At 51.1% G+C, this 15,533-nt stretch overlaps 1 protein-coding gene across 2 annotated transcripts in view; it reads right to left on the bottom strand.

The window, feature by feature from the left end:
* BSN (bassoon presynaptic cytomatrix protein) overlaps positions 1-15,533 on the bottom strand; it is a 93,827-nt gene that overhangs the window by 39,607 nt on the left and 38,687 nt on the right. For both annotated transcript variants that reach the window (XM_064667923.1, XM_064667924.1), the window contains exon 3: positions 4,636-5,418. In XM_064667923.1, the coding sequence (XP_064523993.1) occupies positions 4,636-5,418 (783 nt within the window). The remainder of the gene's footprint in view (positions 1-4,635; positions 5,419-15,533) is intronic.

Raw genomic sequence — 15,533 nt, 5'->3', positions numbered from 1 at the left:
TGGGCAGCCTGTTCCAGTGCCTCCCCATGTGATAAGCATATACTATATTATACATGCATATAATACACGTAATAAAGAACCCAACAGCAGTAAGGGGTGAGACCAGACAGGGTGATGCAGTAGCACTGCCCATGACAACACAAGTGCTATAAAAAAGAGAGATTTTTTTACAATGCACAGGGAAAACGAGAAAAAAAAGCAGTTTTAGGATCTGGATGTGGCGTGGTGAGCACCACAAATCCGTAAGAAGATCCTCCTGAGGGTCAGGTACCCATTGGAGGTCACAGCCTGGCACCTGGACATCAGCAGAGCTCTCCAATGAAACTGGTCACTGCTCCTGTTTCAGGCTGGTTAATTAGGCAAAGGGGCATCCTGCCATGTTTATTTAGTGACACAACATGCATAGTTCATTTGTTCCTTAATACAAAACCCCTGGAGTCAATTGGGGTCAACTGGGGTTACTGGGAGAGCATCGTGCCAGCACAGGGCAATCACACTGCAAGCCAGCTCTTGCCAGATTACTTGTTCCCTTAGCAGACTCTGCCACAAACAGGTATGATTTCCTAAATCCCCGGCAAAACAGCCCAGCACTTGGTCTTCCTGCAACAAAAACCTCTTCCCTGCCTGCATGGCACAAGGCTGAGGCTGTAGGGAATTTGGGAGAGTCCCAAAGCGTCAGCCCTGGCTTGGGAATAGCTCATGGTACTGCTCCCAGGAGCCAGCTCCTGGAGGAGGTGTGATGAGGTGGGAGGAAGCTGGCACCTGTACTCCTGGTATTTCACATAAACAACTTATTTAAAGCTGGGTAATGCATATCATGGTGAGCAAGCAAAGGAAGTGGAGGTCAGGCATGCTTTTGGGTTTCCTCTGCTGGTCACCTACAGCTTCCAATGCCACAGACCACCACAGATGACACATTTCTCCTAGGATGTGCTGCCAAAATGCTGTCCTTGTCCCTGAACTCTTCACATGCTAGAGGCTCCCAGTCCTCACCAGCACCTTCTGACCCTCCCCACCAAGACTCACGGCCAGAGCAAAGCCAGCCTTGCTGGTGGATCTCGTGGAAGCTCTGGGCTCAGAGGCACTACCCAGCTGCTCACAGGTGGGATATTCTTGGAGCAACCTTCACCTGGATGAGCATCAGTCCACAGCAGTGCAGAGAACATGAGGGAAGTGCAAGTCACCTTTAGTGCAAGTGCAAGTCACTTTTAGTATTTTCTCTTTTGGTAAGTTTGAGTGTGCTTGACTGAATGGAGCACTGGTGAGGAGGCAGCTCCTTGGATACCTCCCCAGGCAGCTGCAGAGGTGGGAGGGGACGGCAGGGACACAGAGCCTCCAACTCCATCTTTAGATCAGGAGTGGGATGGGGATGAAAATGCCATGGGTAAATAATAATGCATCTTTTTCCAGGGAAATCAGAAGTTTTAGGGGGCTACAGATAGGGGCAACAGCCTTCACTGCTTTCTGGATTTCACTCTCCATTTTCTTCCCTCCATTTCATAACAGTGATCATCAGGCAGCAACATCTCCCACACCCCCCTGCTCTGCTGAGAGCAGCCCAGAGGTTGGACCAGCAGCCTCTTGTAATGCTGACTCTCTGTCCAGCTAGGACCTGCCATGTCCTCCTGGTTGCCTATCTACATGGCAAAAACACACACAGGCAACAGCCTAACACTGTCTCACCTCCACCAGCAGGCCAGTACATCTCATGGGGTCTCTCTAAGCATGCAGTTCCTCCATACCTTCTGTCCCCTTCCCAAGGATCTGCTCTGGTCAAAGCTCCCTTCAAGATCCACCTCAGCCACTTGCAGGGACTATTCCTGGACAGCCACAATGGATGTGAAGTCAGTACAAGCTAAAGCACCAGAGTTAGTGGCTGCTGGAACTCTCCTCACCCTCAGCATTATGTGGGATGCCACCAAGGAGCTGAGGTCCCAAGGGAAGAGGTGCTGGCTCCCATTGCACTATTGGGATCACCAGCCTCCCAACAAGTACCAGACTGAGTCTGAGTGATGTTTCCCATTGAGCTGGGACAGCCCACACCAGCACAGGGAGACCAGTGTCCTGCACTGTGAGTTCAGTCCTGCCTTGCTGGCAGGGGAAGTGAGCTCATCAGCAAAAATACTTATCCTCCATGAGGATGCAAACATTATTTAGGGTTTTTTCCCCTCACAAGATGGTTATGCAGCTTTGCTATGAAACTATAACCATGTGCAGTGCACTGACAACACTGTGACAAAGCCTTGACCGCTTGCAGTCATAATACAGCTTTATTTGCAGGAAATGCATGCTTTTTGCACTGTTTTCCTGCAACACTCTGTCCTTTCTCCAAAAACCAGGCCACTGTGGGCCATGCCCTCTTCTTCCCTGTGACTGATGCTGTTTGGAGCCAGGGTGCAGGCTTTGGAGCCTTTGCCCAGGCTCCCTCAGTGGGTACAGAGGGTGCTGCCATCTCACCCGCAGCTTGTGCTCCTCCGCACTTACCAGACCACGGCTCAAATCCCTCATTAGTTTTCACACAACTTCCAAGGGCAGCTTATAGCCAAGGTCCTAATTCATCAAACAATTAATGGATCAAGCCTCAACAACTTCAAAGAGTGAGTTCTGGTATTTGCATAAATCTCAGGGCTTGGGACAAGCCCATGTGAGCTGCAGGCAAAAAGAGATCAGACCACAGAGCAATTTTCCCAGAAAATCAAGCAAACCTAAAGCCCAACCACATTAACAGACATTGCAATGTTTTCCTTTCCTCAGAAAGGTTTTGTTAAGAACATTCATAGCTTAAGTGCTGCATTTCTTTCTCAACTTTTATAAAAATAAATCCCATAAGCCAACCAAACCATTTTAACCGGATAATGGTTCTGTGTAAAGGGAAACAAAACCCATGACAACACAAAGCCCAGGTAGGACCTCTCTGTGGGCCTTCACTGTATGTGAAGGCACGTGGATATTGCAGGGATGAGCAGCAGCAAGAAACACTAAGAGAGACATACGTGCAAGGGTGGATTTGCCAAAGGTGTCTGAAGGTGTTTGCTCAAGAGCTGAGGGAGCCCACGCAGAGTCCAGCCTTCAAAATCTGAAATTTAATCCCAGGTGTCAGCTAGTGACCCTGGAGACAAGTGCTAGGGAGAGCTCACCTTTCCCTGGTACCTGCAGAGAGCACCACGTTATTGGCTATAACACAACCCCAAATTAATTCTCTAATAAATTAATTAACAGCCAGGTGCCAGGGAGAACATTAAAGCCTTTTCACCAACCCCTGAGCTTTCTGAAGCCTGGGAACACATCACTGCCCAAGGGCATGGCAACACAGGGTTCAAGGGACCAAACACCTGGATACTCTTTTTCCTCACTCAAGCCCTTCGGGTAAGGAGGGGGCAGTGGGGGGAGCAATGAGCAGGAGAAGAGCATTGGCATTGAAAACAGCATTATGAGCAAGGAGGTGGCCATCTGGGGAGTTTGCACCTCCACACATGCTGAGAGAGCGTCTCTCCTCCACCACCACCGTGACCGTGAGCAGCAGCAGCATCAAGAAGAACAGAAAATTACTGGGTGTAATTGAAACTGCAGGGAGGAGCTAGGGACATAAAATGTAATTATCTGCTGTGGAACAGAGCCAAGATTAGCAATCCTACTTCTGGTCATTTAAAGTTCTCATTAACTTCTCCGTGTGCTGATGGTATCGATTCCGTGTCTTACTGGCTGCAAGATGCAGCACTTCAGGAGCAAGGCCCTGGGCCTCCTCTGGTCAGGGTCTCAAATCACTTATGCAGCAGGGGGTGAGGGTCTAGGCTTTAAGAGAGTTCTTTTCCAAGGCTCTGGAAGATCTCCCTCCCTAGCTTCCAAGGTGGAAGGGATGCTCCAGCTGAGACCCAGTTGTACCACTCTCCTCTCCCCTTGCTAAAGTTGGCTAAGGTGCCCTTTTGGTGCTTGGGAAGATGATCTGGGTAGGCAGAACAATAATTCAGAGACATCCTCGACTACAGCTGCTGAGACTAGGTGGACTGCAGACCACCTCAACCTGCCTTCTTCTCTGCCTGCACTCCATCTCATCAGGCTGCAGGACACCCACACAATTCACATTCAAACAGCACTGCGGGCATCCCCGCATCCATCCCACGCTCAGCACATTCCCCTGCCCTGCACCCAGGCTCTTCTTGCTGACATCCTGACACTTTCCTCCCCATACCACTCTCCTTGCACCCTCACCATCCAAGGATGCAGGACCTGCAGAACATCCCTCATTAGCCTCATCTCAAGTCTGGCCAAGGCATTCATCCACAGCACCAGGAGGAGGATGCTTGTTGGTGACTCTGGCACCTGCATGACCTGTTCCTATTTCCGTACCCTTGGACACCTTTGGGGAGCAGTGGGCACTGCTAGAGGTGCCCTCAACAACAGCCATGAAACCAGCATGAAATCACTGTACGTACATGAAATCCAAGTCTTTGCTAAGAGGTGGAGGACCATGGCCTACGGCCCTGGGGTTTGCCCCAGGAACGACTTGGCTTCATCAGTTTCTTAAAGGTTTATTTTGACCTCTGAAAGCAAACACATCATCTTTTCTCCATTCTAAGCACGTAGAGAACACGCACCCTCAAGCCAGGAGACACCCGCCCCCACCAGCCCCCTTACCTCCACCAGGTGAGGCGTGGGGTTGAAGCCACACATGTTGCAGACCTGCTGCCGGCAGGTCGTGCAGGTGTTGTAGTTGGGGGGCTCGCCGGAGCCCACGTTGATCTCCGCCTTGCAGAGGGGGCACGAGACCCTTGCTTTCGGCACTTCCTTCGGCTTAACACCCTGCTCTGGCTTGCCTGGCTTCGCGGCCGGTGCGGCAGCGGCCCGGCCCTGTGCCCCCGGGGCTTTGGGACCAGCTTCTTTGCTGGCATCGCTGAAGACGATTTTTGGAGGCACTTTGCCAGGGGACGGCTGGCTCGGAGGGGGGGCCTCTGGCTGGACGGACATGAGTGTGCTGGCCTGGGTGAGGAGGGATGCCCCGAAGCCAAAGAGCTTCCCCGTGAGCCCCTCCTGGGGCTGCTCTGGTGCCCCAGCCCCAGGAGCTGGGGCTGCAGGCTTCGCCCCGACATCTCCCGGTGCCTTTCTCTGCTCGGAGGGGGAAGGCTTGGCTGGCTGATGCTGCGGGGAGGACCTGGCTGCCTCCTGAGGTTTTGGCTGTCCTTGGCCGTGCGGTTCCCTCTGCGGCGTGGTGGGGTGAGGTTTGGGTGGCTCTTGTGGCTGGGTGCGGGGGGCCGGAGGGGTCTTATCTGGACCTGAGGGTGGCGGATGCTTGGCTGGGGAGTGGGAAGGGGATGGCGAAGGGGAGTGCAGCTGCTGCTGGCTCTTGGAGCGAGGAGCGGTGGTCATGTCCATCCCCAGTGCCCTCTGCATCTGACAGTTCAAGCACAGCCATTCCTTCACCTGTGAGACAAGGAGAGGACACGGACAGTGAGTGGTGGGCAGGTACAGACGCCCGCAGGCAGCCCCAGCACACTCCCAGCTTCCCCCCAGCAGACCCCACGTAGCCATAGGAACCAGTCATCAGCCCCTGAAAAACATTCTGGTACCATGTTCTTCACTACCAGTATCTCGCAGTCAGGGCGAGCAGCCCCCATCTGTCACAGGTACCCACGGCACAGCACGACAGCGTGAACGCCAGCTTTAATTAGCCTTGGTCTGCTTCCAAGGCTTCTGCTGTGAAGCGACTGCTAGCCATGAGGCCCTGCCTTCCCTGGGAGAAAAGGGGCCTTTCCCAGGGCTCATGGCCCCCCCCCCCCCCCCGCCTCCCCTAATGCCCAATTTTGTCCTCCTGCTCGGTGACCAGAGCTAGCACAGAAAACTGGAAAACTGCCAGGGCCCCTCAGACTCTGAGTGCTTCCCATAGGAAACACCACTGTGCCATGCCCAACACTTCTCCAGGACCAGCAGAGTTGGCTTTTCTGGAATCAGTGTGGTGGTTGTGATATCCCACCCCAAAATCTGGCACCGGAACCCTGTAAAGGACAGCAGGAGTGCATTCTCCTTGCATGATGCATCTTCACTGCCAGGCAGGCAAGGGGAGCAAAGGGTTAATTTTCACTCTTGCCCTTTTGATGAACTTTTGGATGCAAATGAAAAATATAATGTTCCCTGGCTAAGTGGTGATAAAGGAAAGACTTTCCCTCTCGAGAGATGTTCCTTGTGACACACTAATGTCTGAATTAAGTTAATTAAAGAGGCTGTACAAGCCTTTCCACACGAGGAATCACCAGGACGCTCAGTGGCTCCACAAGTATTAATATACAGCACAGTCAGCAGGACAGCCAGGTCTGCTCGCAAAACAGTTCTCCAAGACAAGCAACTAAGGTGGCAAAAAGGACCAGAACATTCCCAAAAACTGGAGCAGCACCCAGGACAAGCAGACCCAGAGCCAGGCAGAAGCAGCATCCGACAGCTCCCAGCCCCTGTGCTCTCCAGGGGCTGCACATCCCACGGCCAGCACCCACTGCACGAGATGTGGATTTTCCTGCCTTTCATTCAGGAAGCCATCTCCTCGTTCCAGGATCACCTCTAAGGCTCAGCTTAATCCCTGCTGCAGAGATATTAATCTCCTCACCCAGCCCCACGGCTCCAGCTCTGTGAGGCCTTTTGGTCCTGCGGCTGGAGGCACAGGTGATTCATGACCTGGCCACAGGGTTTTTCCCCCTACACCCCAACCACAGGCATGCTTCAACCTCTTTCTGCTCAAAGGAGCTGCCTGCAGAGATGCAGTTGGGTGTTATGGCAGGTCCCGTGATGGGACAGGACGGTGAGTCCTCAAGAGGAGAGGTAGGTGTGCCCTTGAGCCCTCCTTCCAGGTCCCCTCCCCAGGAGGGCTCTCATAAAGCCCAGCCTTCAAATAATAAACTTTTAAAACCAGAGGAAATTCAAATCAACCAGGAAAGATGGATTCAAACTAAGGGAGGGTGTGTGGATGAACAAATATCCACCTGCCCACCATGCCCCTTTCCCTCTCTTCCCAGCACCTGCTGGGTGCCAAGGCTCTGCATTGGCCCTTCATCTCCAGCAGAGCTCTTCCTAACACCCTACAATCCTGGCTGCATGTCAGCTCTGTGCTCTTCCCACCCTTCACTGTGCTTGCTGAGCTCCCACGCCCCTCTCTGCACCAGCCTCCGCTCGAGTCCTTCACTCAGAGCCGAGGAAAAAGCAGCCTCGACTTTTCCCCAGCAATTTTGCTTCACATTGTCGTTTCTCCAAGCTGCTCCAAACGAGCCACATTATATTTAGTTTGTGAAAATAGTGCTTTGGTTTTTATAATTTTCTATGGTCTTGCTGTCTCTCTTCTGACATCCAGAATTTCTTGCGTTATTTTTGCTTTCACACCCCCTGGAATTTCTTCTCACTATTCTATTTCAAGAGAGTGTCTACCAAAATCCCATCAGCTTTGCCCACCATCCCCATCAGCTCAAATTAAGGGAGAACCAATCCTTTCTATTCAGCTTCTTGTTCCCCAGACGCAAGAAATTCAAATCTTCCCTCTCCACATAATCTCCTTACCCACACTTTAAGACCCTCTGGTGAGGTTGAAATGGGGGGAAGAGGAGATCCATCCCCTCCCTGTGCCACCACACAGTGCCCACTTTGCCCCTGGCCAAGGCTCCTGCAGGAAAACCTGGGCACTGGGAAGCACCATGCCGGGGTCCCATGGCCAGGCAAGCTGCCTATGGATCATGGACAAGCCCACCAGGATCTCCCTGAGCTCAGGGCTGGAGAACAAGGTGGTCATTGCAGCTTTCTCACTTTCCACAATGAACCTGCAACCCAGACAGTAAAAAGCCAGGGGGTTATCCATTGGGATAGGGAACATCCAATTGCTCTCTGTGACTTGGTGAGCAACTGCTGGGGAACATCTGTCCTGAGGAGCAGGAGAAAGCTGCAGGGAATACAGTGGGGAGATGGGCTCCCAGAGCAAGCATTTGAAATGTAAATTGAGTTGGGATTATCACAAATTGCCTGACCGGCCTCCACTGATGCAACTGATGACACACTGTGTGGGCTACACACATCAAAGACAGCTTAAAGGATGCTGGAGGGAAGATAGCAAAGAGGAAGGGCCGAGTCGTCTTGCCAAAGATCCTTTCCCCAAGAAAGAGAAAGGAGGGTGGAAAAGCCTGGGTGATGAAGAAGTAATAGGATAAATGATTCTTTTCATATTCTTTCACCTACTTCTCTACTGGTTTTGGAGCACTTTCTCCCTGCACCACGAGTCTGCAGGCAAGAAGAGGAGCGTTTAGAGGATGGTGATGCAGGTCAACCAAACAGTCCAGTTTCATCTCTTTTTGGGTCCTATTCGCCCACTTCTCCACCGAATGAAAGCTTTCAGGGGTTGGATTAGTAAAGACTTACACCCAGGCTCTTCCTAGAAAGGACAGGGGTCCATCACTGGGTGGAGATGGGGGAGCTGTTAATGAGACAGATATGATGGACATGCTGTGATTACTGTCCTGGAACATTTGGGAACAAGCAGGATAACACTCGTTATAAGGATGAAGTGCTTCCAACTTATTAGCAATTGAGAAGAACATTCAACAACATCTACCAGCACCAGAAGACATTTAAATTTGGCAGATCTGAATAATTTTGCATCCAAGAGATCTAAGAGAACTAAGAAAACTGCTGCGTGCTGATGTTCATTTTTTAAGAGGAAATATTACAAGTCTGGAAGAGTCTTCTGCTTGAATATCCAAGAAGGCAAAGGTATGGCCTGAAGGGGACAGAGAGCCAGACATCTGTCCAAGGCAGAAAGACAGGGCAGAGAACTGAAGGACACTCATATATATATGCCTGTCAACGTGGTTTCAGGAAAAATAGGTCACAGCAAAGCAAACCTGATTTTATTCCCTGCACTTTTGATATTAGTAATGCACAGAAGCAATATCCTTGATGTCCAAAAGGTGTTTTGACCTAGTAATGTATGACATGCTGACAAAAAAAAAAAAAAGCACTACATAATATGAATTGTGAATGTGCTAAATGTATTTCGGACTAGTTACCCGGCTGAGCTGGTGGACAAAGAGGATTCACCAGTGTCACAGCTGATTCACCAGCTCACTATGGCAAACACCACTCACACACGGTGGATTTCGGTAAAGCCACAGAATCAGAATGGTTTTGGTTGGAAGAGACCTTAAAGATTATCCTGTTCAGCCCCCCATATGTGAAATATCGACGAAGATGAGTCTTTGCTGCCTGGCAAACCCGCACTTGCTCTGTGCAGGAAGCCTGGAGCTGGAAGTAGGAGTGAGGAGGTGGCTCAGACTCCTCTTCCAGCACCGAGGGACTCTTTCCAGAGCCCTCAACGGTTCCACACCGACATTTTAAGGAGATTAGTAAAACACTGCGGGAGATACAGACCGGATCTGTAAGAGTCATTCTAGGGATGCAGAAAATGTTTGAAATGAGAGAATTGAAGAGGTTGATCTTTTTCGTTTATCAAAGAGAAGATTAAGAAGTGACTTGATTACGATATAGCAGCACATTCAGTGGAAACAATATCAGGTACTAAAAGGTTGTTAATTAGGCAGAAAAAGGCATAAAAAGAACTAATGATTGGAAATGGAAGCCAAATATATTAAGCATCACTTTTAACAGCAGATGTTTCTAACCATTAAAACAAATTATACACATGCTGTTGGGCTCAGCAGAAGACTCAGGGAGGTAAAGCTTGCAGGCCTTTCATCTATAGGGTTTTTTTATACTCATTCTGATCTCAAAAACTTCGATTGCTTGAACCATCCAATTTTTTGCGGACATTTGGAATGTCTGCATCCAATACCTGACCTGCCCCAGCCCTGCATGCAGTGCCCAACACACCCACGAACACCAGTCTCACCCTTCCCACTGCAGACCCCTCCAACACCCCAGTATATTCCTCAAAACCCCCTCCCAAATCTTGTTATTCCCCAGTGCATGGATGGGTCAGCAAGCGGCAGTGCTTGCGGGGTCACAGCTGCCAGATGTGCCTCCCCCCTCTTGATGCAGTCCTGTAAGCACCAACCATCTGCAAATCCCATTAGGAATGAAAACTTTCCAATCAGCATTTCCTTAAAAAAAAATTGTAACAGGAATATCCACAGCACGTGCTGGCTGCGCCCAGGCAGGCTTAAACACTGATATGTATTTTTTTATATATAATGGCTGCAGGAAAGCAGGGAAAGCTCAGCAAATATATATATATAAAATTACAGGTCTGATGGGCTAGATCCTGACCCTCTGCAGAGCAGGGTTTTGCATAGGTACATAAGGGGGACCAAAATCTGTCCCTGTGCACTGCAGCTTCCGAACCCTCTAGAAAAACACCCATTTAAAAATGATCTGAAATGATAGAGACAGCTTGAGTTTATAAGGCCTTTAAAGTTATTCTAACACCACCTATTTTAGGAAACTATGTGAAAATAGCCTGTCCCCAGGATTTGTTACCAGGAGATGTGAGGAAGAGCTGGTTATGTGCAGGTTGTTTTGTTCTCCCGAGGTAAGACAATACAGATCTAGAAGTATCTCAAGTATCGAGTTCAGCCTTTGCAGTGGGTAGAAGCTTTAAAATGAGTGCTGTAAGCAGAAAAACTTCATAACTGAACATCCAGGATATTTTCAAGCCAAAATTTAGGATTATAATATAGAGTAATTTTGTCTTTGCTGAGGGTTGGTTATTTTGGACCATTTGGAGGTCACCCAGGATGCTATTCTACTACAGAAAAATAACAAAACCAAAAAGGATAGGAGACACCATATTTAGATGATCGTATTTAAGACTTTGGAGACTTGAGATTGAACAGTTCTTCCTCAGCAGCTCTACCCATTTACACCATCTCACTGCAGCCAAAGCCACTGACCTTGTGTCATGACAAAGGTCTACATGACAAAGGCTACACAACCTCGTGTCAGAGGCCGCCACTGGGCACAGTCCATTTGACTTGTTTTAAACAATTATTTTAGGCTGGGAAGAACAGCTCTGAAGTCATCTTTAGTCCAGTGTGATCAATCCCACCCAAGGGTAACCAGTTTGAACAGGGCAGAGAAAAGGAGCTTTGTTCAGCAGAGGATACAACCCATGCTCCTCCTCTGGAGCGAGACAACGGGATGCACAACAACCAGAAAAACAAGAAGACAAGTTCATGGCAAATCAGAGGAGAAAAGGAGCGTGGGTTTTCTCTGAGTTGTCCAAAACATGTGTATTTAATACTCCACAATATTTAGGAAGAGCACAACAGTGAACCTTCGGCAGCAGCTCTTCAACTCTAAGAGCCCCGAGTGGTCCCTGCCCCAGAGCCCCCCCAGGGGAAGCCACTCCCCAGCAGATGCACCCCAAGGCCACGGTCACAGCTCCCTCCTCTGCCTTTCGCAGGCATAAAAATAACCCAAGCTGGAAGTGGGTAACGAAGGTACTGTGCTAATCAGGCTAATAGAGAGGCTCAACACCAGGATCACTGACTGGATGGAGAAGGGTTTCATTAATGGCTGCTCCTGGCTTATCCTGGAGGAACACTGCAACAGCCTGGCCTCTCCCGAGAGCTGCCAGTGCCCTGCCTGAGAGTGTCCTTAAGTGTCTTCAGCTCAGCAGCTCTGCCTGCAGATGAAGAACTGTTGTCTCACGAAATCAGCCAGTCAGCAAAATGTCCCTTCCCTCCGTGCCTCCCGGATCCACCCCGGAGGAGCTCTCCGGGGGCACGTCTTGTGTTTTACATTGTCGTGCTGAAATTTGGCAAAGCCACGTACTCTGCAATTAAACAACATCCTGATCCAAGGGAAGAGGCAGTGCTAGGAGGCAGCCCTCGGCTAGAGAACAGAGGGAACAGCAAGCTGTGGTGGGGAGCTGGGATACTGCTGGGAAGGCATGAGGTGGGAATGGCTGCAGGAGAGCAGGGAAAGCTCAGCAAATCCTGGAAGAGCTGCTGATGCAGCTCTGATGCAGATGGAAAAAGCTAAAGGTACCGTTTTCCCACACCATCTCAGACTGGCTGGTGGAGCACACAACAAACACCAATATATGCCTTATTCTGAACTTAGGGGTTTGTGTTTTAAAGCAGAACTAAACTATCCCAGGAAGTGTTCAAGGCCAGGTTGGATGGGGCCCTGAGCAATCTCATCCAATGGAAGGTGCCCCTGCCCATGGTGGGGGGTTTGGAACTAGATGATCTTTAAGGTCCCTTCCAACCCATACCATTCCAAGGTTCTAGGATTCCATTATTCTACTGCTGATTTCTCCTCCAGCAGTGCAGGGACAGTTTGCCACAGAACTCGCGTGTGGAGGGTAGGAAAAGCAGCCCTTGTTGTCTGGATCAGTGCACAGCCTGTGTGCAAATGCAGTGAGGAGCCTGCAAAGCATCCTGTGGGAGGCTGCCATGTGGTGTACCAGCCAGGGTCCGAGCTGGGGGGGGATGGATAACACCAGGAGATGAAGTCTCCTGAGGTGCCTCTGGAGGACCATGAGCAGCCCAGGGTGCAGGAGCTGTTGTGTGCCCTGGGCCATGCTGCATGTCAAGACATCATCAGAATTCATGCCTGCATCCAGGTGGAGAGGAGGCGGATGCAAACATGCAGGCAGCGTGGGCTGAAGCTTCCTGGTCCAAATCTAAAGCACAGTTTGAGGAGAACCCAGGGCTCCAGAGACAATGTGCAATTAGGAGTGTTTCGGCACTTAATTGACAGGGGAATTGGTCACTGAGGCACCGAGGGACTTGTGAAAAAGGCCACCTTATGCTCATCTTTTATCTTCAAACATCTCAATACAAATAAAATCCAGTCCTTGGCACTCCTGCTCAGAAAGGGAAGCCACCGGAGCCGTCAGTAATCATCCTGCTAATGCTTGCCAGAAAATAATCAACTTGCTCGCTTGCTGGCGAGCGAGAGGAACCAACCCCCAAACTCATCTCCTTCTCTGCAAATAACAGATGGGAAACCGCGTTTGTCCAGAGAATCGAGCTGCGGAATAAGACAGTGCCATTTCATCCTATGAGTCACTTCTCCACCAGCTTCCTTTCTCTGGTTAGCGCTCCCTGAACCAACCCAAGGCTGCTCAAGCACATCTCCTCTCCCCAAAGGGCGGCAGGAAGCACTGACCTCCACTGCAGACCCTCTGGCTTTCAAAGCGACCTCTAGCTCCTGTGCCTTGCTGCTCGGTCGTTTTTTACCCACACCACGCAGCCACCAACACGGGGATGAAGCAAACGATCAAAGGAAACAACTGCACGCCCAACAGCTTTGCAACTAACCTCGATCCGCCGTCACAGGCAGGACGGTGCTCCCCGGCAGCATTCCCCATGGCTAAGGCAGCGATGGAGCCGCTGGCTCCCCGGGAAGTGAGAGCATCCCCTCCTTCACTACTCTCCCTTGCTGGCGGAGAGGAGCAGACGGGCAGAGGAAACCTTTCCAGCGTCAGACCCACTGCTGCTCCTCTGCTCCCTCCCGGGAGCGCGGGTCCCCCCGCCAAACAAGGCGCTGACTAGCTAAGCACGCCGGCAGTGCCGCCGCCCGAGGCGAAGGGACAAGTCCTTCCAGTTCATTAGGGAAGGTTTCTTGTGCGATTTGCTGCCTCACTAGCTCCTGTTTAGACAGCCTTTGTTCCCCGTCCGCAGGAGCGCATGAAAGGTTTGGACGTCTGTACGTGCTGGAAGGATGCTGTGCCCTGGGCCCGGGCAGGGAGCATGGCAGAGAGCTCACCCCGGGTTTTAACCTCCCGAGCTTTGCACGCCGAGGTGCTCTAAGTGCAGCCCCAGGTCCCTCCCGCTCCGTAATGCGGGACTTCCACGGGAGCCCTCTCGGCCAAGGAAAGCCTAATGGCTTGCTTTGCCTTTTTCTGCTGCTGCTCCCGTGCCCTGCCGCCAGCAGAAGGACGGACGTCCCGAGTAACAGGAGCCTCCGGTCCTGCTCACTCATTGTCTCCTGCGGAACTAAAATAGCAGCCTGGGAGGGAGCAGGGGAGCTCAAAACTTTCCATTCTCTGGCACCTCCTGCCCAAAGCAGAGGAATACATGAGGCCACGGGGCCTCTCGGGGTGCCCTGTGCAGCAGCGATGCAATTCACAGCTATAATGCTATAAAGAGCACAGGCTGCTCTCAGTAAACAGAGACTCATAACAGACTAATTTAAAAGCAGCCCAGTTTACTATTAGTAACACAGAATAAAATCATCCATTTACTGCAAGGCTCACATTTAATCAGCTCTGAGTAGTCCCTGTTGCAGCCTTGCCCATGAGCTCCTGGCTCCTTGGGGAGCTCTTCTGGACAATTAAAGCAATGGGAGATAATGGCTGTAGCTCAGGGACTAAACAAAACACTCTTGAATATTTAGAGGTCCTTTCACACCCCAAACTTCGCATTATAGAATCACAGAATCATAGAATCAGCTGGGTTGGAAGGGACCTCCGAGATAATCGAGTCTAACCCTTGATCCAACACCTCTGCGGTTACTAGACCATGGCACTGATGCCACATCCAGGCTCTTTTTAAAAATCTCCAGGGATGGAGAATCCACCACTTCCCTGGGCAGCCCATTCCAATGTCTGATCATCCTCTCTGTAAAGAAATTCTTCCTAATATCCAACCTAAACCCCCCCTGGCACAACTTGAGACCGAGCCCTCTTGTCTTGCTGATAGTTGCCTGGGAAAAGAGACAAACCCCCACCTGGCTACAACCTCCTGGCAGAGAGTTGTAGAGAGTGAGGAGGTCTCCCCTGAGCCTCCTCTTCTCCAGGTTGAACAGCCCCAGCTCCCTTCCTGAACTGAGGGCCCAGAACTGGACACAGTACTCAAGGTGTGGCCTCACCAGCGCTGAGTACAGGGGAAGAATCACTTCCTTGGACCTGCTGGCCACACTGTTCCTGACACAGGCCAGGATGCCATTGGCCTTCTTGGCCACCTGGGCACATTCTGGCTCATGTTCAGCTTCTTGTCAATCCAAACTCCCAGGTCCCTCTCTGCCTGGCTGCTCTCCAGCCACTCTATCCCCAGCCTGTAGCACTGCAGGGGGTTGTTGTGGTCAAAGTGCAGGACCCGGCACTTGGCCTTGTTGAACCTCATCCTGTTGGAATCAGCCCAACTCTCCAGCCTGTCCAGGTTCCCCTGCAGAGCCCTCCTGCCCTCCAGCTGATCGACACTCCCCCCCAGCTTGGTGTCATCTGCAAATTTGCTGATGATGGACTCAATCCCCTCATCTAAATCATCAATAAAGACATTAAACAGAACTGGGCCCAACACTGATCCCTGGGGACACCACTAGTGACTGGATTCCAACTGGATGCAGCCCCGTTCCCCACCACTTTCTGGGCCCAGCCCTCCAGCCAGTTCCTAACCCAGCACAGAGTGCCCCTGTCCGAGCTGTGGGCTGCAGCTTTTTCAGGAGTATGCTGTGGGAGACGGTGTCAAAGGCCTTGCTGAAGTCCAGGTAGACACATCCACAGCCTTCCCCTCATCCACCAGGCGGGTCACCTGATCATAAAAGGAGATCAGGTTGGACAGACAGGACCTGCCCCTCCTAAACCCATGCTGGCTGGGTCTGAG

The sequence above is a fragment of the Pseudopipra pipra genome, chromosome 11 (genome assembly GCF_036250125.1).
Source record: "Pseudopipra pipra isolate bDixPip1 chromosome 11, bDixPip1.hap1, whole genome shotgun sequence".
In the NCBI taxonomy this organism is placed as follows: Eukaryota; Metazoa; Chordata; class Aves; order Passeriformes; family Pipridae; genus Pseudopipra; species Pseudopipra pipra.
The sequence above is the reverse complement of the archived record's forward strand: the minus strand, read 5'-3'. Positions and strand labels throughout refer to the sequence as shown.